Consider the following 24,077-nt stretch of genomic DNA (forward strand, 5'->3'; position numbering starts at 1 on the left):
CATGGGAGGCTTTACAAGTGGAAAAACTCAGAGACACAGCATTTATCCCCAGCCTGCTCATGGCATCACCCAGGCCTGCTCTGCCCTCCCCAAGGGGGCCCTTGGCAGAATGTTTTGCTGTCAGCATGCATGGAGTCACATGTGGTGCAGAACAGAGGAAACACGGTGTATCTGACTGAAAATACTGGGCGTTACTGGTCACAGGCAGGAGGGTGATGACATTACCTGAGTGTACTGCTCCAGGAGTATGGCTGCCTCTGCATGCTTTCTCTGTTCAACTAGTTTTCCTACAAGAAAAAGTGGAGTTTCAGCTTCTCAGAAAAACCTAGATTTTTGTACCAGAAAACTACAAAGTAGAGGAAAAATCCCACTCACTGAGAGACTTTCTATCTGCTCACACATGTACTCAATTGCTAAATTACAGCTGTAATTTAAAAAGGGCACCATAAAAAAGCATTAAAGGCATGAAGGATTTAAATCACATTGACAAAAAAAGCAAATACTGGGGTATCTGACTCTGGAAGAGTAGACTTCCAGAAGCCATACTCCCTCTGTGTTAAGTGGTGCTTCATAAACTCTGCCTCTGAGAAATGATGCTCCATTCTCTTGCTGAAATATAGGTCCACCAGGTCCACAACACACCTCATGTCTGACCTGTGCTAGTGAGTACAAATTCTGTGACCAGCTATCTTCCTCTCCTTAGGACAGCACACAGCTTTATGTATCAGCTGGTCCTTGCTGCTAGCTGGCTTCAAGGAGAAAACAAGATGCAGCTCCAAATTATCCAACAGCCTTTAAGGTTGGTGAATAGGCACAGCACTTGCACCAGTTAATGTCTAGAGGCCTCAGTTACATCAGACACTTCAGTCCATTCATTGGGGTTAACTAATGAGGCAATTTGGAAGAGTAGTCTGGCAACCAGCTGCAAGGGAACAATGCAAGAAGCAGTCAGCACCAGGCAGCCAAGGGCACAGTTTGCTTGGCAGCTTCTGTGTTGCCTACCAATTCAGCTTCAGCATCTTTTGGGTTCCTTTGAGAAACAAAGGTCATGTGCAAATGCACAAACCTTGGGGAAACATGGGATCTTTGTTCTCATTTAAGAAAACCGCTGCTGAATAATGAAGCTTTCATTGAATTTTAGGAAAAATTGAAGTGAACCAGAAATAACAGCAGCCACTCTGCTCTGCACGTTTACATCTTTTCAAGGCCTACCTGCCATGCTCCGTGCCAGGCTGGACAGCTTATCCTTTGTGTAACCAAGCTGTGATGCCATGCACAGGGCTTGTTGCCAGCTGCCACTGCTCTGAAAAGCATCAAGTGCTTTTGCAAAGATGCCAGCACGAGCAAATATCAATGCAGCCTGTTCATACAGCTGCTTCTGAATCAAGTACTCCCCATATGCATCACTGATATCCTGAAAGACAGGGACAAAAAAAAAAAAAAAAAAAAAAAGAAAAAAAAAAAAGAAAGAAAGAAAAAAAGAAGGAAAAAAAAGAAAAAAAAGAAAGGTCAGTAGCAGTCCTCCATTGGTAAAAATGGAGGCTCATCAACAAAAGCCTCTTACCCAGCTTCTCCAAGGAATTTCTAGGCATGAAGTTTCTACCTCATTTCAAACTCTATCAAGCCAAGGGCTGATGATCAGCACATGGAGATACTTCACAGAGCTACAGCAAGTGACACAGGGGTGGTACCTGATTCTCCAAACCAAATGCTGGGTAAATTAGATACTACAGGAAACCAGACCCTTCCTCCTCACCCACATGAGCAGTTTTTGTTAGAGTATCTCTCTGAACCAACCTACTTTAGGAAACAAACACTGGCACAAGGGAACACACAAGCTCTGTAACACTACAGGCACAGGCTATTCAAAGCTCACTATCTCCATGAAGAAGGGGTAAGTGGATTTCAATGGAAGGATACAGGGGGAATAATAAATTACTCCCAAGGAGTCACTCAGAAACAGATCTCCCTCATGGATAAAGACTCCTTTTTGCTTTCACAGTACTGCAAATAGACCAATTTTCTCTTTTCCCTCTCTCACTCAACTCCTCTTTGTACAAAGGCTTGTGTGTTTGAGTACTTACAGTATCTACATTAGCTTATATTAAATGTATTTAACATTTTATCTCAACCTTGGACAAACTGAAGTTCTTTAGTAACACTGAAACCAGTAAGGGACACTATGTACTAGGAAACAGCACATCCAGAAGTGTCCAAGCTCCTCAGCACTTTTCAGAATAGTTTAAGGATAACAAATTGTCCCCACACAATCTGCAAGCCACACAGAGGTCAAAACAGGGAGAAGTCTTCCTGAGGTTATGAGTTATTCAGCACACTACAAGATAGTGCAGCATAAGAAACAGGACTTCCAGATGCCCTCTGAGTCACAGGATCAAAGGAATAACAACCATTGAGGACCAAGTCGCACAGGGTTAGTGCTGAGAGTCATTCCAGCTGTTATCTCAGAAAGGGTCTCAGACAGCACTGGAAGAGCAACGACCTACAGAGCTTGAACATATGCAGCTGCAGTTTCATTCCTGCCCTCATGCAAGGTGCTGAGGAGATCCACACACATTCATAAGGGAATATAAACCTTTGACACTGCACTGTCATGAGCTTACACACCTTGTACTCCTGAGTGCTAGAGGGGTACAGCTTCAAGGCCTCAGAATACAGATTCTGATCCTTCACCAAGTTCAGAAATTCAGAGAAATGTTCAGGACCTGCAGAAATAATTTACTTTTTGTAAAAATTAAGGAGAAAGTACATGGCTCCCAGACAGTCTGGGTTCACAACATGAAGAATCAACTAGAGGTGCCTGGGTGAAAGACCACCCATTCTACTACTGCAAAATCAAAGCGTTCACTTCCTTGAGGTTTTGCCTCAAGAGATATTAACCAGGCACAATTCACTTGAACAGGAACAACACAAGACTTCATGTGCTTCATGACCACAGAAGAGTAAACACTTCTTTCTTCCCACACAAACCTAAAGCACAAAAAGCAAGTGGCAGAAGTTCACCACCCATTACCAGATGGAAAGATGATCTTATGCAATCCTTCTCTTTCTTCAGCTATTTCCTCTGAAAGGCTCTCCCAAACGGACATGTTACACTGCAGAAATCCTCCTTAGGACACCTACCACATTTGCTGAGGTGGCCAAGAGCTTTTGTGTATCTCTTCAAGTGTCTGTCTATTGTATATCGCTGATAATTGGTTTCCATCTTCCGGAGGGCATTTAAGAAGGGCAAGTATTCTTTTGGGTCCTGCAATGGCAATTGAGTTAATCTGCTAAAATCCTTATTTGCCCCCATCTTCACAAACAGACAGTCCCATACTTGAAAAAATATGGTAACACACTAAAAAAGGCTTTTTCCCCCCAAATGTAAGCCATCTTAATCAATTTGTGCACATACTCTTGCCAGAAATTACTAACTTGAATTACCAGGCTCCCACATGGATTTCAACAGTATTTAAGGGATGGCAACATTTAAATTCAAGCCTATGTGTCATATCAAGTGTTGTTTTCTATTATCTATGATTATGTATACATTTACAGACATAAGGTTGATCAACTTCCCCACACCAAAGGTTATAAAACCTGTTAACACGAATAGGGTGTCCTAACTGATGAGCAGCAGAATTTGCTATAAATTAGAAAACTCTGAAGATGCAGATGGGCATTTCAGTTCAGAGATTTCACATTAAACCCACATGCTATTATCATAGGAACCACTAAAGAAGCAAGAAAAAAAGTGCAGAACTGAGAATGAAAGGCATGCAGTTGCAAAACTTCAGATACCAATCCCTCCCTTCCCCAGAGCTACTTTGCTCTGCTGCTCTAGAAGAGCACTGTTTCACCTTGAACACAAATAAATTTCCAGAGCTGTGCTCAAGAACCCAAGGATGCAGAGACGTGACACTTGCCCAGCATCATCCCAAACACACATAGGGCTTCTGAGCAACAGCAATCCTGCCTGGGTAGAAAGCCATTACTACGAAAACATGCAAGCTGATCTGCAGACTACAGAGAACCTTTGAGAAAGTAGAAAAATAAGTTCCTTAGCTGGAACTATGAACCAAGACCTTTTGAGACTTTTCTGCCACCATGACGACTAAATCAAAATCATACGTCCCCAAGGAATAATCATACAATTCATTGACATCGACAAGGAAAAGCAGGTACTTTAGTGCTTCTTCTGCACTCACAGCTTGAACATCTGGCGTAATGCTTTCTGCAACAAGATAAAACAGCATATGACCTGTTACACCACCAGCAGTGGAGCCCTGCTGTGAGGAAAGGATGCATCATCAAGCACAAGCTCAACATCAGAGAGACCCCATTGGACTAGCAGCTTGCTCTGCCTTGCAGAGGGGTTACTTTGCCTTTACCGGGCAACTTCAAGGACCATCCCCAGCACAGCAGTGAGTGTGCAACTGTGACAAACTTGAAGGATCAGCACAGAATAAAAGCAAAGTTTGCTAGTTTGGGATACCAGAATCCAGAGTAGGAGCCTCCTATTCCATTCTGGGAGAACTAGAGCTCCAACTGGAAAGTGAAAACAGATCCAGCTCTGGGGCAACTGCCAAAAGACGGAGTCAAAAGGGTGAGCTGAGGGTATGTAGAGCAGCTTATCTTAGCTGATATGCTGCTGTACCTAAACACATACTGGATTCAAGTCCATTTCTGGTTTTTGGCTTGCTCCATAAACAGCAGCCCTAAAATAATTTTTTCGGTGAACCAGGCTAATGATCAAAGTGTTGAGGAACACTTCCAGTGCAGTATTTCAGGATTCAGCTGTGCTGGGAAATCTGGCAGGTTGAGCTCTGGGTGGTGAGAGCTCCAGTTTGAACTGCCAACCCCTTGCCTAGCAAAGGGGATAGAGACCTGTGATACACAGTAGGAGCTGAGGACTGCCAGATTTTCACAGGGATATACTGGGAAGGTATAAAACTACGCACAGTAGTTTTACTACTGTGCCTCTGTGCCTCTACGCACAGAGGCCCAGGGGTTCCTTTGCTCAGGGCCTCTCCTCAGAGGCAACAGCTGGAGCTGATATTTTGTTACTTAGTTACTGCACTGAGACTAAAGGACCAGGATGCCTGAGACTCTGATATGGGAAACTGAGGTGGAGCCAGTAAGGAATCCTGGTCTGACTGTGAGTGTAGGGGATGTAGCTGCGGGGAGTGGTCCCAGCTCAGGTGGTGCAAATGTGACTGCCAGTCTGCCAGGATCCTGGATGGTCAGATGAGGAAGTTTCCCCCTTAACAGTTTTGGTTGGACAGAGAAGTTTCCTTAACATAAACCTTCTGCAAATGACCTATTTTCAAAACGTTTGAGTTTCTGATACAAAACCTCGAAGATAGTGAACCTTCTGGAGAGCAATTTCCAGTTCTGGAGGACTTTTCTTCACATGTGCTGTCAGTATTGACAGGCAGTATCTGAAGAAAAGAGAAGAAGTGAATAAGAAAATGAGAAGGCAGAAATACAGCTTATTCCTTTTTTTAACAGTTTGTACAAGTTCTAGTTTACGTTTTAGTAAAAAAAAAAAATAAAATAAACTGCTCAGGCACTGTGATCCTCCTAGAGGAAGGCAGCAAACACAGGAAAAGAAGAGAATAGACCAGAAAGGTTCTTCTATCAGCATGTCTTCCCAAACAGGTCACAAAGCTGGAGGTGCGTTTTGAGTAGAATGAGCTTCCTTTACCATGCCAGCTAGCATGATGAAGGAACTCTCTCTGAAAGTTCAGATAGCTGGACATGGTTTTCCAAATGAAATCTGGCATAAAAATAGCATTTTTTTAAAAAATGACAGCTTTCTAGGGTGTTATTTGTACTTCCATACATCTCACATTTACTATTTCAAAATAGCTTTCCCAGCCAAGCAAATGCTTTGTTTCCTGAAATAGTTTGCAGGAAAGTGTCTAAATTCTCAGGGCTCAGTAGCTACTCACCACTGGTTGCTCCCCTCTCCACTGTTTAACACCAGGCTGTCAATACTTTAGCACCATTTCACCAGGCATTGTTACTATCCTATTTTCCCAGCTTTTATCTTTGTCTGGTGTTGATTCATCCAAGAAGGATGGTTACCAAAAAGCTAATCAATCAGGAAAATGGAGATGATCATTTACAAAGTAATTCAGTGTCAAATGGAACAGCTGATATATTTCCAAAGGCCCAGCTGCTTCAAACAGTCAGCAACTCACCAAGATGAAACTCTCGCTCATATCCCCATTCCCACACAGACTGATCCTGAATTGAGTGTATCTCCGAAATCTTTATAAGCATTCTGCATTTATTATTTTAATTCTATTATTTTATTTAATAGTAAAATGTTGGTATGCTGTCTATGGAATTATTAGATGTTTCCATCATAGCATGCTCAGCAGAAGCAAGGCATGGTATAGTTAATTTTGTGGAGCACAAGCTCACCTCAGAGAACCTAGGGCCAAAGAACTGATGTCAAGGACAGCTTTGCTTCCTGTCAATGACTTACTGGAAATCTCTCTAATGGTTCCTTTACAGTAAGAAAGTGCTCACTTTTGAGGGTCAATGTGTTCCATGGCAACTCTCATCACGTCACAGATGAGGTTTACTTTTTTCTGATCAGGATGCTGGCGTGGCTGGCTGTTACTGCTGCCGTTCAGAGATGGGTACATACTCTTAGTGAAATCTTCATCTCTGCATAAAAACAGGTAATGTGAATAAGAGCACCACCAGCCACATAGCCCAGAACAAAGACAGTAAGGTTAAGGAACTCAAATGCATGCAGAACATAACAACTCATTAACTGCCATGCTAACAAAATCTCCAAAAATCTCTGCCAGTCCAAACTGATTGTCAGCCAAGAAAGGCATAAAAAAATCCCCTAAAACTGGTCAAACAATTACTACAGAAGCACCAAAAAATCAGAAGACAAGATTTACAAGATACAGCTGTCTTCCACTAAATTCGCTATGGATATTTCCACTGAACAATTCAGAAGAGTAAGCCATTTGCTATTATTTCTGGTCAGGTCAAGACTGAAAATCAAACCAAAGTGATAGCACCAGTTCCTACACAATTATTGACTTTAGCAAGCCTGAGAAGTCATGAAACTACCATCACTGTAAAGCCTCATCACTGAGCCTTTAAAAAAGAAGTCAGGGGACTTGGTTTGAGGATTAAAGCAAGTATCTTGGCCTCAGACTAAATATGCACTGCTACCTTGCTCCTCTTTATGAGGGAAAAAAACTTTCTCTGTTCTCATTTACTACTCTACAGCAAACCAGCAGAGAAGTCAAAGCACTGGGATAATGTACTAATTACTTGCTACAAAAATCTAATGGCTGCCTGCAAACGGGAATTTCCAACAAGACAGGCTATCCCTGAAACTACTGAGCCTACTCAAGACTTTATGACTCAACATGCCAGATTTCTGATTCCTTGCACCCACACTGAAGAGATGCCAGCATTTTGACAAAATAAAGTACCACCACTGATTACATGCATGCTTCCATTTGCAGACTTATACTTACTTCAGTTCTGTGAAAAACAAGTTGATATAGTTCACAGAATCTATTTGCCTGATAAAGGTTTCTGTGTTTTCCAGAAATGCCTGAAATGAACAAGAATATTACCACTGATATTCTGAACAGTAAGAACATGTACATGAAGTATAAGAATAAATTCAGAGACCTTGTCTGGAAGTACAGGATGAAGGAAATGCTAAATTTGATCTGTGTGTGCGATGATGCTGCAGTGCAGAACAGCCATCACTGCTGAAAGCAGTACCACCTACACTTTTGAGCACACTGCTCAGTGGATTCCAGGCTAGATTAGTGTAGCAAACAACACAAGAGAGCTGGGCAGACTTGCCTTGGGATTGTGGTCATAGAGAAGATTGAGGTTGATTCGTAGCCTCCTCATACACTGAAAAGCTTCCCTGAACATAAGCCTGGAGGAATGAGTCAAGTGGGAGAGTTAACTTAGTGGATAAGATGCAAACAAAGGCAACTGATTAGAGCTAAGAACAGAACCAGTGGGATAAGAACAGCCTACACCATAAGCTGTGTAGACAGCATTCCAGAAAAATGTGCAAGGTCAATACAGCTCACTGCTGACCCTGGCAGTGGGACACACCAGCTTGCAAGGCTGATGAAGCCATACATAACTTAGATTACTTTTATTTCCGTTAAAACAGTGTTACATTTTGTATCAATTTCCCTTTCAGAAAATTTCAGTGTAAATGAACTCAGTAAAAAATGGAAAACAGCCAGCTTAATCTTAAAGTGATTGAGATGTCTGGAGAATGGAGCAATGAAGATTTCTCCCACCCACAAAATTTCAGCACACATAGATGAAGATTTCTCACACCCACACAATTTTTAGCCCTTCAGTGGTGAAGTGAGAAGTACCTGGCACAGCTGAAAGCTAGACTCCTGGGTGGTCACCCTAGAAACACATTTTCTCCCTCTAACAAGGTCAATTCCTCTGAGTTTAGCCTCCCTCTCTTTTCCAGGGCAGTCAGCCTCTAATAGCCCAGACTGGAGGAGGGAAGACAAGAATACACCAGCACCATTTACCTGTCTAGCCACTTCCGAATCTGGGCAAGAACCAGAGCACGGTGGTGAATAGTCTCCAGATTTCCTCTTGGCATCTATAACACAAGATCCACACAAATACTTTAGTTACTCTGCCTACATTGTGAGGAAAGTAAGGACTGGCCGGTTTCTTAGGCCTGTCTGCTACTTCCAAGTGCATGGGCCTGGTTGCTCACCTCAGAGGACAAGCAATTGCAACAACTGTGGAAAAATACCTGAACACTCTCTCAGTCTAGAAACATTCCTTCCTCAGAAGGTTGGACTCTATCCAACCAGGCATGACCCAGAGCGCCCTGATCAAGTTTTCATGTTAGTCCAGCTCTGAGGAAGATGTTGAGCTCCACACCTTCAAAAGTGCCTCTCAAACTACATCTTTCTCCATTCTGTGAATCTCTAGCAGTTCTGAAGTGCCAGCTCAACAAAAAACTAAGTGCCAAGGCTAATGGAGGGCTGTTAGTAAATACTAGGAAGTGAGTCTTGAGATTCATGATGAGAGGGCACAATATGTAGCACTACACTACCTCAGCCATTAGGAACTTGAATAGTCCTTTCCAGTTCTGCACATACCTATCTGCCTTTACTGAATCTAACTTCCAAAGGCATGCTCAAAATCCCTCTGCAGTTGGAGATTTGTGCGGTGCTCTGCTGTAGCACTGTAAGGCACCAGCTTTGTAGCACTGCACATACTGTTTGCAGGTTGGCAAGGTGCTCACAGTGACAGACCCCTGCATATCGTGATAGCACATGTCAGCAGACACGGGCAGAGCACTGACCTGCAGCACCACCTTTGTGTCCTGGGGAACGACGGTGACGATACGTGAGCCTCGCTCCACCTTGCGCACGGTCTCACTGCTGGGTGCAGCAGCGCTGCTCAGGCTGGCCTGGAGGGCTGGAGACAGCATTCATCAGCATACATGGCACATGCAGCACAGTGCCCCATTCAGGACCTCCTGTTGTAGGAGCCAGGCAAGGCTGTACTGGACCAACCAAGCCACCAGTACAACAGCAATCTTCAACAACTCCTGACAGGATGAGACCTTGCGGAGTGCTGATCACTGCTGAACAAGACAAGCAGAGCTGTGTCTTCTGCACAACAGGATGACAAAGCTCAACAGACCAGATAAGAATAGCACTGAAGGGTATAAAAGGACCAATAAGTTGTTGTCTGCCTTTATCAAAGTCATCATGCTTCTCAAAGCCAGACACCACCAGAAACTCTTTCTACAGTGATTCCCCTCCCTACCACACATCCTCAAATAGCACACAGACTTCTCCTTTTGAACATGGAGGGAAGAGAATACAGGGCTAGGCTGTTAGAAACAGTGTAATAGTCAACCACAGCACAAATTTTCTTCCCTGTGAAAAACACCTGATATATAGTCAGTTCCTGAGCTCCTTGCTCTCTGGTAGACTTCTGAAAGCAGCTCTCTTACTCTCATCTCTTTAACATTTCCTTTGAGGAACCCAAATACAACAGGTTTGGATGTGAAAAATGGGGACATCTTGTGTTTTCAAGACAAATGCTAAATGATATTTACCCTTCACTGACAAGTTCTTCAAGCAGAAGCACTGACAGGTGTGCGAGTTGGTTGTCACCAACAAAAACTCGTTGTATGCTGCGAATGATGTGATGTTAGAAGCAACCTGTGAAAAAGTGAAGTTTATCACAGTTTAGACTAGGATATGGAAGCTGCCTTTGGCAGAGAAAAAGGGCAGGAAATGAGGGGCAAAAGCTTTGTACCTCAATATCATTAACAAAAAACCGGCATCGATCTGTGAGGCCCAAGATCACCTCCTGTAATTAAAATAATGACAACTATGAGCTATCACAACCTCCAGTCTTTCACAACACTGACAAGCACTGAAGTACCTTACACTGAAGTACCTTACAATTAGGTAACGAGTACTTCATGTGAATTACTTAGAGAAGCCAGACAGCAAGTCATCCAACCTCTCTTCCAGGAGGACTTTAACTTGAACATCTTTAAACACTGCTGGCTGAAAATCCAGCCTGGCCTACCCTGTAACTGCACAGTTGCAAAATGGAAAGCCATGCTAGAAATCTAGGCTCTTCTATTCAGCAGCACTTGGTCTACGATACCAGAGGAACAGCTCCACTACAGAGCTGACCAAAGCAGCTTCCTACAGCTGGATTCACAATGAAGGAAAGAAACGCCAGAAATATCAGCAAAACAGCTAGTCATTCTTTAAGCTGCTGTAACTATCAAGAAAGCATCTCCAACAGGAAAAAGCAGTAGCAGGACATCTGCAGTAACTCAGTGCACCATATTTGCTAATAGGGTAAGTTCAAATAAAACTGAGCAAAACATTCCTTTCAAAAAGAGTGTGGCAGTAACTGCTAGAAATTTCCAATCTGAATTTTCTCACTTTTTAATGAACTTATTTGTTGTATTCATAGAACAGGGTGATCAGGTGTTAACTGCAATCCACCGGAAATGCTCTAGAAGGCAAGGGAGGATAAGCTTTCAGCTCTGCAAAGGGCTTTATGAAGAACATGAACAAGTATCACTGGGTCCTGCGCAGAAGACCATGGTGTACTTTTGGCACAGAGAACAACTGAGTAGGGAATTCAATTTGCTTGCAGCCTTACTTACTTCACCACTGATCCTTGTGATGGAAGTCTGCACACAACGGTAGGGGAACTGAACAGCAGAGCTACTGCTACTCCTCCAGGGCTTAAGGACTGGAGTAGAAGCCTCTAAGGAGCAAAGAAGATATAATTGTTTTCCAGCCAAACAAAAACTCAGACATTAAAACCACACGATATGTATCTTAAGAAAACCAGAACTGGGAATAAGCTACACTATCTGAAAGAGGCGGGGAATGCTGGCACAGAAATCCATGACACAGTGGACAAGAAGGTGGCAACTTCCAGGGGCTCAGTGGTGCCTTTATTCCACTGTGGAATGAGAGAGAAAATCTATGAATGTGGCAGTCAGTAAGCACTGAACTTTGTACGTGCATATTCGTGTTAACATATGCGTGTGTATACATATAAAGTTACCTTTAATTGAATTGTGACACAAATCCCTACTTTCAGCCCATTTCTGGAAGGAGAGGAAATATAAAAGCAGCACCAACTACACAGCAAGAGTCACTCAAGTCCCCGAAAGTCAAATCATCTCATTAAACCTTTTAAAAAATATGTAACAACTACCCCTAAGACCAGGTACTTTAACAGGGCCCAGCTTACCCCACAGGTATTTTAGGATCCGCCTATCAGTCAGCTGCAGAGCTACAGTTCTGGTCACTGGGCAGCAGTACAGGCTGATCACTTCTCCGTCTACAGGCACTGACAACCTGATGCAAGACAGAGGATGTACAGAATGTCAGTCACAGCAGACACACTTAAGAGCAGATACTTCACTCCTGCCTTTCTTGTAGCCAGCTGAAAAGACACACATCTCAAGCATGGACATACTTTGTTCATGTAAGGATCTTCTGCAGTCTTCTCACACCTATGTCAGCTGACAGTGGCACCACAGAGCACCAGCAACTCCTGTCAACAGGCATCTGCCTAACTGCGCTGGTCACTGTCTGCACTGCAGCACTCTGCAAACACACCCCTCTTTTACTGTTCTACAGTTCATGTGCAGATCATTCTGTCTCTGCTGGGTGAGTGCTGCAAAAAGCAGCCCTCCTGTATTTCTGCACCCCAGGTGGCTTTCTTTTGTGTCTGGTTTTAGCTCAACTGGTCCCACAAAGACCAGCAGGTGAGGAGGAGGAAAAGGAGGAGGACAACAATTTTGATGGCTACTGGTCCCCTCCTGGACCTTGATAAATGTGGGAAAAGGAATGGAGGAATTTAGTGCCATGTGCCGTCCACTCTCCCTCAAGGGTCTTGAATTCCAAGGAACAGAGTTATCCTGTACTGATATAGGCAGGTCTAGCATGCACCCTTGCCAGGCTGGGTGTAGGCATCAGGACTACAGGCAAGTGCTGACCAGTAGGGAGCCTCATGAGCTGTTTGGTTCTCCTGTCAGAAGAGCACCAAATCCCTTAACCCATGGCCTCCAGGCTAATACGAGACTTAATTCCCTCTAGGCACTGTCCAGAAAGCATTCTCAGACTTCAGCCACAACTGACAGCTCTCTAGTACCGTAAATTCAGGCACTCTTCTTCAGCTCCAGCCACACGAGGCACTGCAGTCAGATGGTGAAGGACAGACTGAGCAGCATGCTGACCTTCACCAACAACCAGGAAGCTGTCATCTGGCAGCCAGGTGAGAAATCGGAGCCCCAGAGGATTCATCACTTCATTGCTGCTGCTGCTCACATCAACTCTGTCACAAAATAGGAGAGGTTGAGACACAAATAGAACCTGATTTCGATAGGCCACCTCACTAAAGAGGCAGAGGACTTCCTAAGCACAGCCTGACTGTTTAAATATACAGCATGGCTGGGAGGGCTCCAGTGCAGAAACACTAATAACCAAAGCATGAATCCTCTAGGAACAAAGAGGGAACATGGTGGGAATTTTAACCTCATCACTGTCTCTGCCATGCAAGCAGCTCTGTTGCTCTGTGTGATGTGATCATGGGCCTGGGCACTGCACCATCATTCCTTTGTGCACCAGGCACAGGAAGGCACAGGAAGAGATATCTCACTGCTGTCATTAACAGTCACTGGTTCTACTAGATTGAGACCTCAGTAAAGGATGTTCAAAGTCCTTTAGTTAGTCCTAGTTGCAGGCACAGCGTCCACAAAATGAAATCATGTTATCTGATAGCCTCTTAAAAATCTTGAGAAAAGTGGTAAGAGCTGTGACCTCTAAAGAATCCAGTCAGGTACAACCCTCTTATCCCCTCTACAGCTGTAGTAGTTCTTTATCACCTGTAGGTTTTATCCAGGTATGGTGTTTCTACAGTTGCTTTAAAGCCATCTCCTCCCACAGCTCCAAACTTGACAGAAGGGTCATTCCCTGTACTCTGTCCTAGCAAACACAAAGCAGAACAAAGCAGAGTTTAGACATCCACCCAACAGAGCCCCTTCCATCTTCAATCTTTGCAAAAAGTAGATGCTTTGTGCAAGTATTAAAAACGTCAGAAAATGCCATCCCTATTTTTACAGCCAAAATGTTAATTCTCATTAACACTCACTTTGAGAAAGACAGTCACATTCCAACATTGCAGTACAAAACAGCTGTTTCCTCACAGCACACTGTGTATAGAACTGCTTTGGGAAGTGCTGGGTGCCCCAGACAGGTTCCCAGACACTTCCCAGTGACAGTCATCATCACACCGTCAGAGCAGCTTATGCAAGATACCACATGCTGCACTCAAGCTGAAGCTAGGCAGGGGAATATTACCAGCACAATGACATAGTCAAGTGCCAAACACTGTCTTCTCACAAAGTCAATGCACCACCAAAATGCTTCTATGTCACTCAAACTACTGGAAATGAGAGCAGAGCTTGAACTCACACTTAAACCAAGTATGGCTTGTGTAAAGATTTAAGTGACCATCACCTAACCAGTCTCCTAAGGTACTGTTCTCAGGAACACAGGGTTTCTTTTAACAAGGCTGTAACATGCTCTCACCATATCTGTACAAAGAGATCCTGTTATCAGCATCCAGGATAGCCATGTCCCCACTATGTTTGGGATCTGTGTGAAAGGCAACCTGATTAACTGCCTGTTGGAGCTGGAGCTCATAGGTACACATGGGTGGAGGCACCACAGCATGCTGGAAGGCTGTGACAAGCACTTTATCTGTGGAAGAAAAGAGAAGAAAATCCAAGATGAACCCCAGTCCAAATGTTAGTGAAGTTCTTCCTGGATTCTTTATAGGAAGCAGAAATGATGTTACAGGAAAATGGTTGGTGTGCTCTTAGTGGTTATCTTCATTGAGCTAACCCTGAAGCAGGTATCAATTACATGGATCCCTCCCTAAAAGCGCTGTAGCAACAACTAAAAGAAGAACCGAATACAAAAGGCTACCTCATCTTTTCTCACCCTAGAGCTGGAAAGCTGTCCCACTGCTTACCTCCATCTATGACAGCCACATTTGCCATATGCTGACTATTCTCCCCCAGCCCATGGTCTGTGCTCCAGTGCCAGTCGTAGAAGAGGTAATGCCAGCCCTGGCAGAGTATATGTAGTCTATACAGGTTCTCTCGGTCCCATAGCAGTGACACCAACTGATTTTCCTCCGAGCTACCAAAGTGTAGACTTTGCTTTAGGTACCAGTGATAGTTCCCTGTGGTCCACAGCTGAACTGCAGAAAAACAAATAGTTACCACAGATCAGTATTTGAGACCCAGCTCAAACCATCCCTCCCAACCACCACTGCCCCTCTATGGGTGGGTTAAGTGCAATTAAAATAACAGTTCTAGTCTTCAGTCCATGACCTATGTCATACAACACACAGCACAAGAAAACAACATGCTGTGCAAAAGTCAATCCTAAAATTTACTGAGCTACCCTTTGAGACAGTACCCCTGGTTTAATGAAGGACTCAGACCTTTACTATTCCATTTGTACCACTTCCAGTTACAGCAGCCTGGAAGATGCTTCAAACTCAGGCTGAACTACCAGTTCTTCCTCACCAGCTGAGCTGGTTTTGGCTGGGGTGGTTAATTTTCTTCACAGTGTCAAGTATGGGACTCTGTTTTGCATTTGTGCTGAACACAGCACGGATAAGTGATGTTTTAGTTATTGCTGAGTAGGGCTTACAGAGAGCCAAGGTTTTTTCTGCTTTTTGTACTGCCAAACTGCCAAGCTGGCAAGGAACCTGGGGATGCATAGGAGGTCAGGAGGGCACACAGCCAGGACAGGTGATGCCAGCTGATTAAAGGGATATTTCCAACCACATGACATCATGTTCATACATAGAGTGAGAGGAAGAATGAGGAAGAGTGGGATATTTGAACTAATGGCATTTTTCTTCTATAATAGAAGTAACCATTACTCGTGATGGGGCCCTGATGTCCGGGACATGGCTGAACACCTGCCTGCTCAGGAGAATTCCTTGCTTTGCTTTTTATGGCACACATGGCTTTTTCTTTTTCAAAGCAAACTGTTACTATCTCAACCCATGGGTTTTCCAGCTTTTACCCACCTGATTTTCTCCATGATATTGCTGGTGGGCAAGTGACTCTGTGGGGTCACTTGGCTGCTGTCTGTGGTTAAACCATGACACCAGCACAGTGGTCTCAAAGCCACTTGCAAGCCTCCACAGTGTCTCCTACCCTGCAGGTAAGGACCCGCTGCTAAGAACATTTGCAGGCAAGTGTTAAGAGCCAGAGCCCCATGGAGTGCTCTCACCATAAGTGTTTGGGTTGGAGTTTTCCACCTTCAGGTCTTCCAGCCATAGAGCCAGGATTGTAGAATCTGCATTCCAAAGCATTTCGTTAACCTGCAGAAATAAACATGGCTGCTGCTGATATTCTTGCTCACAGAAAGTTTACAAGACCAGGAGGGGATCCAACAACAAAAGGTACATGGGCAAATACACAAACAGAGCCCATGCACATCATAAAGCTCCTGACAAGGCATCCTGAGAAGACCACAGATGAGGAGGCCACAAAAATGACAGCAGCCTTCTCTTTGCTTTCCTTGACATTGAGTTAAGCACCTGCCAAAAGACCTCTCAGCATCCAAGCACAGAGGCTGAAGTAACACTCTAGCAATAGCTTCTCACTTGTTTGGGATAATGTGAGTACTCTGGCAATGACTGACACGCTGAAAAGTACTTTTGATTCACTTGCCTAGCGCAAAGTATATAGAGCACAGGAGTACCCCAGGGCTACAATCATCCTTTACTACATGTCTTTGTACTATGGGCTTGCATCTTCTCCACAGGCTTCTTCATTGTTCTCTTTTCAGGTCACTTCTCCCATTAGGATAAGCACAAAGTATTAAGTTAAAAAACTTTTCCTATAATCTGTAAGAGATCTAGTCCTCTTCTCCATTACACTCTCATCAAAGAAGCCCAGACAAGGAACTTACTTTGACCTGCCCTTTCTGGAAAGGGAGGGTGAACTCTCCATGAAGAAGTCCATTCTTTTCCAAAAAAACCACATCATGTCTGTTGGGTTTTTCTTGTGTAGATGCTATCAGGTTTCCTGAGGGCCTTTAAAAAGAGCCAAATGAAAACTCATTGCTTACACATTCCCTAACTGTCATTATAAACCCCCATGATCTCACATTTTTTCCAGTGACATGAAGAAAAGGCAGCAGAGGACGTGTTTTCCTCAGCACTGTTCCAACAGTCATAGATCCAGTACAGACCAGAGCTTATGATAGCCACCAAATGATATGTGATCAAATAAATGTCAGCACTAGGAAAGGAACCTGTATTACTTCTTTTTATACAGCTGAGCCCAAACCCACTTGACTCTGACTTTATGCAGAGACTCTATCCCTTCTTCCCACTTGTGATGAAAGTATTAGGATTTTCAGGGTTCTTCTTTATGCTGAATCAGAAGGCAACTTTCTTCAAGTTTTGGGAAAAATCAACCAAATGCTGAAGAAATTAATATAATGCTGATCAAAGACTGTGACCAGGGAATAACAAGCACCACTGCTGTCGGCATGCAGACTGCAGTACTACTCACTTCCAGGACAGTGCTTGTTCTAATCCTGAGATAGGCTCACTTGTTGACTGCAGCACAAGCTCTCTGCTCCACACCCGGACCTTCCGAGCACCTACAGGTTGAGAGAGCAATGAGACAAAAGTCTAAGAAAACTGGGAAGAGACTTTCCTGAGGGTACAAGAGCAAATTTTGATGCACATGCATAAAAGGAGATTTCTCTTGTACACCTTAAGGGCTAAGAATTTATTCTGTGTCAGGCAGTTCTCCCATAGTAAGCAAGTGACTAAAGGAACTGTGTCAGGAATTTCAGTCTGATGTAGTTCCGTCATAATCATTTTTCGCTCCAGCTCTCACCATAGAAATGTTAAAATTGAGCTATAAATTTACAATCCTCCCTAATCTGAAGTAAACTGAGGTAAAAATCCAAACAAGTGGAAGAGCAGTGCAGTTTGATGCAGTTCAGTATGTTAACCAATACATTTAAACTGCTTAGAAAGTAGTATTTATAATGGAAAATACATTGTTTTCCATGATACAGTCTTAGAAGTAATGTACAGTTTTCCATGAACACACAGTCTTAGAGGTAATGCATATGCTCATCACCTCTCTGACTTCAGGGCAGAACCAAGGGAAAAGTATCACCAGTATCTTTAAGAAAGTGTGCAAGGCTAAACTCTAATATGAGGGACAGTGGGTATATGAACCCAAACATATTCATCCATTTGGCATTGAGAGCCCATCAGGTATTGCTTAAAGCTTGAGCAGGTAAAAGAGATATAGTTCAGATAGTATCTGCAAAGTAGTACTCCTTCCTGGCATCTCACAGAACTGAAAACCAAACCACACAGAAAATATTCAAAATATCATATCTATAAAATGGGTCTGAGAACATCAGAGCAGAGAAAAGGGTGATTAAATAGCTCAACTCACCCTCACTTTAAATCGTCAACAGACACAAACAGTCCTTGCCTTACCTAGATTCTGCTTAAGAAGCCTTTCACACAAGCTGGTATTTCAAAGAAGTGGGGTGCCATACCTGTCTCTGGACAGACAGCACTCACTGCAACAAACTGCCCGTCTCCTCTCCACGTCACCCGAGGCCTGCCATCATCCCAGGCTGATGCTGGCAGCACTTCCTGAAGTCACACAAAAGAAAGTGGCATCAAAGTTTGGGAAGGCACCTGCTGTCTTTGTCTAAACAGACTGCTCTTTCAAGAGCCTTATGATGAAATCCATCCATTAAAAAGTGTCAAGACTAGTAAGTTAAAAACTCACTATTCAAATTTTGTTTTAGGAAACACTAGAATTAAAACTATTTAATTCAATCTGATTCTCCTCCAAGTGCATATGACTGTCTCTTCACATAACCACACATTATCCCTCCCATTCACTGGGGTCTCTAATTATAGACAACAGCGCATAAGCTGGACACACAATGAATTGAGATTTGCTTAAGATTGATGCTGGAATGGCTGCAAATCTCACTTTGAGCTCTGTTTGAAAAGTAAATACCCTCTGATGCTTGCTTGAATTCAAAGAAAGATAAACATGTATGATTTCAGACAACACAGGAACAAACAGAAGCAGCATATGAAGAGAACTACCAGAAAGGTGGTGGCAAATCAGCATCACAGGAATAACAGAAACTCTCTTTATGCATGTTTTCCCTGAGAGAGCATTGGCTTGACACAAAAAAAGCAGTATAATACCGTCTGCTTGAGATGTGCTGCCTGTTTGCCTTCTGATCCATGGAACTGTGTCTCCTTTTTACCCCATCCAAGAGCAACAAACTTTCCTGGAGAAGAAATAATCGTTGTAGTGGAAGATTTACAGATAATACCTTAACTACTGTGCATTATGTACACAACTACAGCCTCAAGCAACCCACACCATTGTGGATGCCACAGTCAGGTCAGAGAGAGAAAGCCAGATAAACTTTCCCAGGAATTGTTCTGGGGAGTTCTGAGAAGGCTGAGAGAAACAATTAAAACAATCTTGCAGCTGGTGTTTTGAACAGTTGTTTTCCCATTATATGTTTATCAAAGGGCATCTTCTTAATTAGCCAGTGGTGACAGGGTGTTGATTACATGACCAATGAGGTCCACCTGTACAGGAATGGCGCATAAAAAGAATTGGTTTCTAATAAAACTCATATTAGCCTGCTGAAGAGAGTTAGTGTGTTGCCTCACTCCCGTTACAGACTCAATGATGACACACCTTCTTCCCAAATTTTATTCTAAAAACCTGCTGGGAAGTTATGTAGCCCAGAAAGTACATTGGTACATGGACCTTACTTGAATTTATGCTGACAAGTAACAATATTGACTTTACCCTTCAGCTGTCCAGCAGCATTAAAATGTCTCCTGGGGCCTCAAAGTGCTCAGATCCATTTCCTTACTTTCCATGTGCTTACACCATATCAACTACATCAGCTAGGGCAACTTAATTTCAGTGCACTTCTCACCTTCTCCAAACTCATCTTGGTGGATTTGCTTCTCAGAAATTGGTTCAAAATCCCTTGTCATCATGATGAGAGTCTGCTGACCTGCAAGGCAGATATAAAATACAATATTAGTAATGGTATCTGCAGCAAATAAAAACTCAAGTGCTCTCGTGTGTGCTCCTATTGTTCTGCCATGGACCTGAATACAGAAAACATGGTACTAGAGAGAACATATCCTCCAATGCATGAAACCGTAAACTGGAACAGAACACTTCCAAGTTTTTCTCCACAAAAATATGCTTCCTGGCCTAATCTTAATAAGTTTTTCCACCTTCCAAACAAATACTTGGTTCCTTTTCTCTGGAGATATGAAGGACAAGAAGGCTACTGGGAATAGTCATGAAAGATTTATGAAGAGAAAATCATACCATCCTGATAAGCTCCTACAATGACATGACCAGCTTGTGGATATGGGGAGAACAGTGGATTTCATTTATCTTGACCCTAATAAGGCTTTTGATGCTGTGTGCCAACTCATCACAGACAAACCCATGAAGTACGGGATAGATAAAAGGACAGAGAGGACCTGCCAAGCTCAAAAGCTTGCTAGCACTGTCATTAAGTGCAGCTCAAGGTCAGTCACCAGCGTGCCCCTGGACACTAGGCACAATGATTAACATTGTCCTTAATGATCCAAAGAATGGGACCCTTTCCAAGTTTGTAGATGACACAGAACTGGGAAAAGCAGCAGGTAAAGCAGAAGGGTATGCTGCTGTCCACAGGAACCCTGTCAGGTAGGCAAGATGGGCTGCCCAGAACTTCATAAAGCTCAACAAGAAAAAAATGTCCTGCATATGGAAAAGAATAATCTTAGGAACTAAAGAGAGAGTGGGAATCAAGTGGCTGGAGAGCAGCTTGGCAAAAACCAATACACTGTGTTTCCTGAGGCATCAAGTTGAACTAGCTAGCATTACATCCTGCTGCACAGGTGGACAACAGCACCTGGCTGCATTAGGAGTGCTCCCAGCAGGCTGTGGGAGGTGATTTTGCTCCTCCACTCAGTGCTGGTGAGAAATATGGAATGCTGACTCCATTTTTGGGCTTCCTAAATGGAAGGACATACTGGAGTGGGTCTTGCAAAAGATCAAAATTATGATTAAGGGCTTGAAAGATGTCACATGAGTGGAGGTTGAGACAAGCCAGACTGCCCTGGAGAGAAGGCTTCAGGTACAATCTTTCCAGGTAAGAATCTCAACAGGATGTGTAAATATATTATGTAGGAGGTGGGGTACAGTAAAGAAGACACAGCCATGTTGTTTGTGGTGCTGAGCAACAGCACAAGAAGCAATGGGCACAAACTAAAACACAGAAAATTCCCTTAAAACCTAAGGGGGTTTTTCTTACTCTGAGGGTGGTAACAGATAGAAACAGGATGCCCAGAGGGTTATGGTGTCTTAAACCTAACTGGGCAAAATCCCCAAACAACTTGCTCTAGGTAACACACATTAAGCAAGGTGGTTGGAATAGGCAATCACCAAAGTTTCCTTTCAGCCTCAAGCACTCTATGATTCTCTTTTGTCTGAAGCTAATTTGATTTTCTAGATGAGTCACACCTGTAGTTAATTAGGGTCTGTGACACATATACTTCATAACAAAGGCCAAGAAACAGTTTTTGTTATGAAGAAACCAAATGGTGATATAAAGAAGTCATTATGCTTTTGAGGCAAGATCAAATGTACTTCCTGGGAAGATTTAAAGGACTAAAATCTCTTCCACAAAGCAGCTTTTTGGGCCTAACCAATTTCTCCTTGGATCTCCGAAACACCTTATGAACCATGAAATGAAATCTAATATATAGGATCTGGTAGAGTTTTTTCCACTTTAAGTCCAAGTCCCAGTCTTGTAACTTTTTCGTCTCTCTCTCAATCTCAGTTATGTTTTGTGCTTTGGCCATAGAGAGTTTCACTCCTACAGGCAGAAAGCTTACAGGCTGTTGTTGATACCTGTTGCAAGCAAAACGAGCTCTTGGTCAGGACTCCAGCTCATCACACTCAGACCGCTGTCCACACTTCCAACACATTCCACCTACAAGACCAAAATAAGATCACAGGAACATGAGGGCACCACTATCCCAGCACAAAAGCAAACAGTCACCAAGGGAAAAGAAAATTGCCTTCTACTTAAAAAAACCCCTAAAGTCTAACTTCACACTTTGTGTTGAACAAAACAAAAGACACATTTCTGACTAAAAAGAGTTCCAGAATGTTTATGAATGAGAACCCAGGTAATGTAGAGTCTAGCACATTCTACCATGCACTGTTTTGGAAAAAACTTTATTCTGCAATTCTCAGTCTTATGTCAACACATATAGTGTCAATGCTAATATGACCTGATAGGGCCTGTGATTACATTGGCAAATATTCTTCAGTAACAAAACACAGACATAATGATTCTTGCCTAGAAAATTCCAACACAGGGGTAAACTCTGACCAGCCTGTGAATACTGAACTTGACAACTGTATATACCTGCACCAATGTCAAAGTTTATGGAAAGCTGGACCAGTTTTACTGGGCCATCATGAGCAAGTAACAGCAGTAGGCAGAGAACTTTTGTTATGCCTGGTTACTCTGATTTGCAAAAGGCATGGAACAGAACAACAAATATATTACTTGTGAAAAAAAGCAACACGATGCCATTGAAGAAATTAGGCTTGGGGGTCACAATCTTTCCACATAAAAAAAAATGAGACTGGGCACCTGTCAGCAGAGTAACTATTGCTTACATAGAGAGGGTTTCAGAATAAGCAGAAGAGTCTTCCAGACCTCCTTCTTGGTGCCGAGACTGCACCAAAAGAAGACTGGAAAGTAAAGCAAAAAACCAGAAAAGTAAGCCAAAACCCCCCAAAATAAAGAATCTGATGTTAAACCTGATGCAACTATCAATGAAAAAAAAAAAAAACCAAAAACCAACACAAAACCCCAAACAAACAAACAAAAAACCCCAAAAACCCCAAACCAACCAAACAAACAAAAACCAAAACCAAACAAACAAAAAAACAAATTTAAAAAAAACCCAAAAAACTCTGGTAAATTCTATTCCCTAATGATATACTGTAAATTGCAATACAGGACACATTTTTCAGATACAGCTAACTGAACATTTAAGTGGTATCTGCAAATCAAGTGCAAACATGAACCAAAACAGACAAGCTACAAATAACCACAATTTTACAGTTAACTCAGACAGACCACTATCATCTCATGTCCACTTAAACCTGCGCTGTTGGACTGGTATTGTGGGAGCTGATTCAGATTTCAGAGGGTGCTGCTGTGGTGTCTTGCTGAAGATGACACAAGACACTGAGGAAGGAGGAGAAAGCAAGTATCTCAGTTTCTGCCATTTCCTAAATCATGCCAACATGTATCTACTGATAACAAAATGGTAGCTACACAGTGAATTATGAATGGATTACTTTATTCTTCACCTAGTCTCAGCGATATCCTGCTTCTGTAAGACTCTCCAGCAGATCCTTTGCTGCTAGGAGCCCACTGAGCAAACTCAGAGGACACAGGCTGTGGACAGGCAAACCATTGTCGTGGGGTGACAGCCTTTATCCCAATATCGTGTGTTATGTCTGGCAGCTGTGCCTTTTCCCCCACCCCCCCCCCCCCCCCCCCGGCAGTCTGGCTGTGGCGGGATGGGGAAGAGAGGAGGAGGGGGGGGGGGGGGGTGTGACCAGGCACTTTTGGCTTTTGGCTTTGGCTGCTTGGCTTTTGCTAGCTGCTTGCTTGCTTGCTTGCTTTTTGCTTTTGCGCTGTTTTTTTTTTTTTTTTTTTCCTTTTTCTTTTGTTCTCTCTCTCTCTTTCTTACCCTCCCCTGAAGATACTGGACCGGCTCCGGATTCTGCGGATTCTGACCTGCGAGCTCCAGGAAACCCGAAGCCTGCTAGAGAAGATTCGGCGCCCTCCACAACACAGTCTGGTCCCTTTTCTTTTCTTGTGTTGGGGAGTGTTCTTTTGTTACTTGTAAATAAATAGGTTTTGTTTTCCACTTTGCTCCTCCGAGAAATTCCTTCCCGAACCCGGTGTTGGGGGAGGGGTGGTTGGAGGTTTGTTTTGTTCTGGGGGGCTCCCTCTTGGAGATTTCCCCTAATTTGTCCTAAACCAGGACAATAAATTTTTTGGTGCGTTGGCCGGGAAACCGGAGGCCAAAAACAGTGGAAAAAAACCCTATAACAATAATATTTTGGTTTTGGTTGTTTTGTGGGCATATTGGTGATTCATAATGTCATTTGGAGTGGAAGCTTGCCGGTTTTTCTGGTCCCTAGGGGCTTTTGAAGTTTTAATACCTTTGTGGTCCCTAGGGTTATTTCCTTACCCCAAAATAGCTCTGATGTTGTCCCTAATAAGTAGCTTTTGTAAGCGGGGGGCACTAACCAGAATAATCATTGTGCTGGCCTTATGTGTGATGATGTGTCGGATAACAGTGCTGGACTT

The 24,077-nt window shown here is 43.2% G+C and overlaps 1 protein-coding gene across 1 annotated transcript in view; it reads right to left on the bottom strand.

The window, feature by feature from the left end:
- ELP1 (elongator acetyltransferase complex subunit 1) overlaps positions 1–24,077 on the bottom strand; it is a 37,392-nt gene that overhangs the window by 6,021 nt on the left and 7,294 nt on the right. Inside the window, exons 3-28 of the mRNA XM_074532524.1 lie at positions 21,584–21,665; positions 19,602–19,682; positions 18,847–18,932; positions 18,174–18,273; positions 17,159–17,249; positions 16,551–16,674; positions 15,867–15,957; positions 14,587–14,817; positions 14,142–14,312; positions 13,436–13,535; positions 12,703–12,885; positions 11,797–11,903; positions 11,198–11,301; positions 10,324–10,377; positions 10,121–10,226; positions 9,356–9,471; positions 8,565–8,638; positions 7,858–7,936; positions 7,518–7,597; positions 6,541–6,681; positions 5,356–5,441; positions 4,086–4,234; positions 3,142–3,265; positions 2,626–2,723; positions 1,213–1,414; positions 226–287 (exon numbers count right to left, since the gene is read on the bottom strand). Coding sequence (XP_074388625.1) covers positions 226–287; positions 1,213–1,414; positions 2,626–2,723; positions 3,142–3,265; positions 4,086–4,234; positions 5,356–5,441; positions 6,541–6,681; positions 7,518–7,597; positions 7,858–7,936; positions 8,565–8,638; positions 9,356–9,471; positions 10,121–10,226; positions 10,324–10,377; positions 11,198–11,301; positions 11,797–11,903; positions 12,703–12,885; positions 13,436–13,535; positions 14,142–14,312; positions 14,587–14,817; positions 15,867–15,957; positions 16,551–16,674; positions 17,159–17,249; positions 18,174–18,273; positions 18,847–18,932; positions 19,602–19,682; positions 21,584–21,665 — 2,922 coding nt within the window. The remainder of the gene's footprint in view (positions 1–225; positions 288–1,212; positions 1,415–2,625; positions 2,724–3,141; positions 3,266–4,085; positions 4,235–5,355; positions 5,442–6,540; positions 6,682–7,517; positions 7,598–7,857; positions 7,937–8,564; positions 8,639–9,355; positions 9,472–10,120; positions 10,227–10,323; positions 10,378–11,197; positions 11,302–11,796; positions 11,904–12,702; positions 12,886–13,435; positions 13,536–14,141; positions 14,313–14,586; positions 14,818–15,866; positions 15,958–16,550; positions 16,675–17,158; positions 17,250–18,173; positions 18,274–18,846; positions 18,933–19,601; positions 19,683–21,583; positions 21,666–24,077) is intronic.

Source organism: Zonotrichia albicollis, chromosome Z, assembly GCF_047830755.1.
Source record: "Zonotrichia albicollis isolate bZonAlb1 chromosome Z, bZonAlb1.hap1, whole genome shotgun sequence".
Lineage (NCBI taxonomy): Eukaryota > Metazoa > Chordata > Aves > Passeriformes > Passerellidae > Zonotrichia > Zonotrichia albicollis.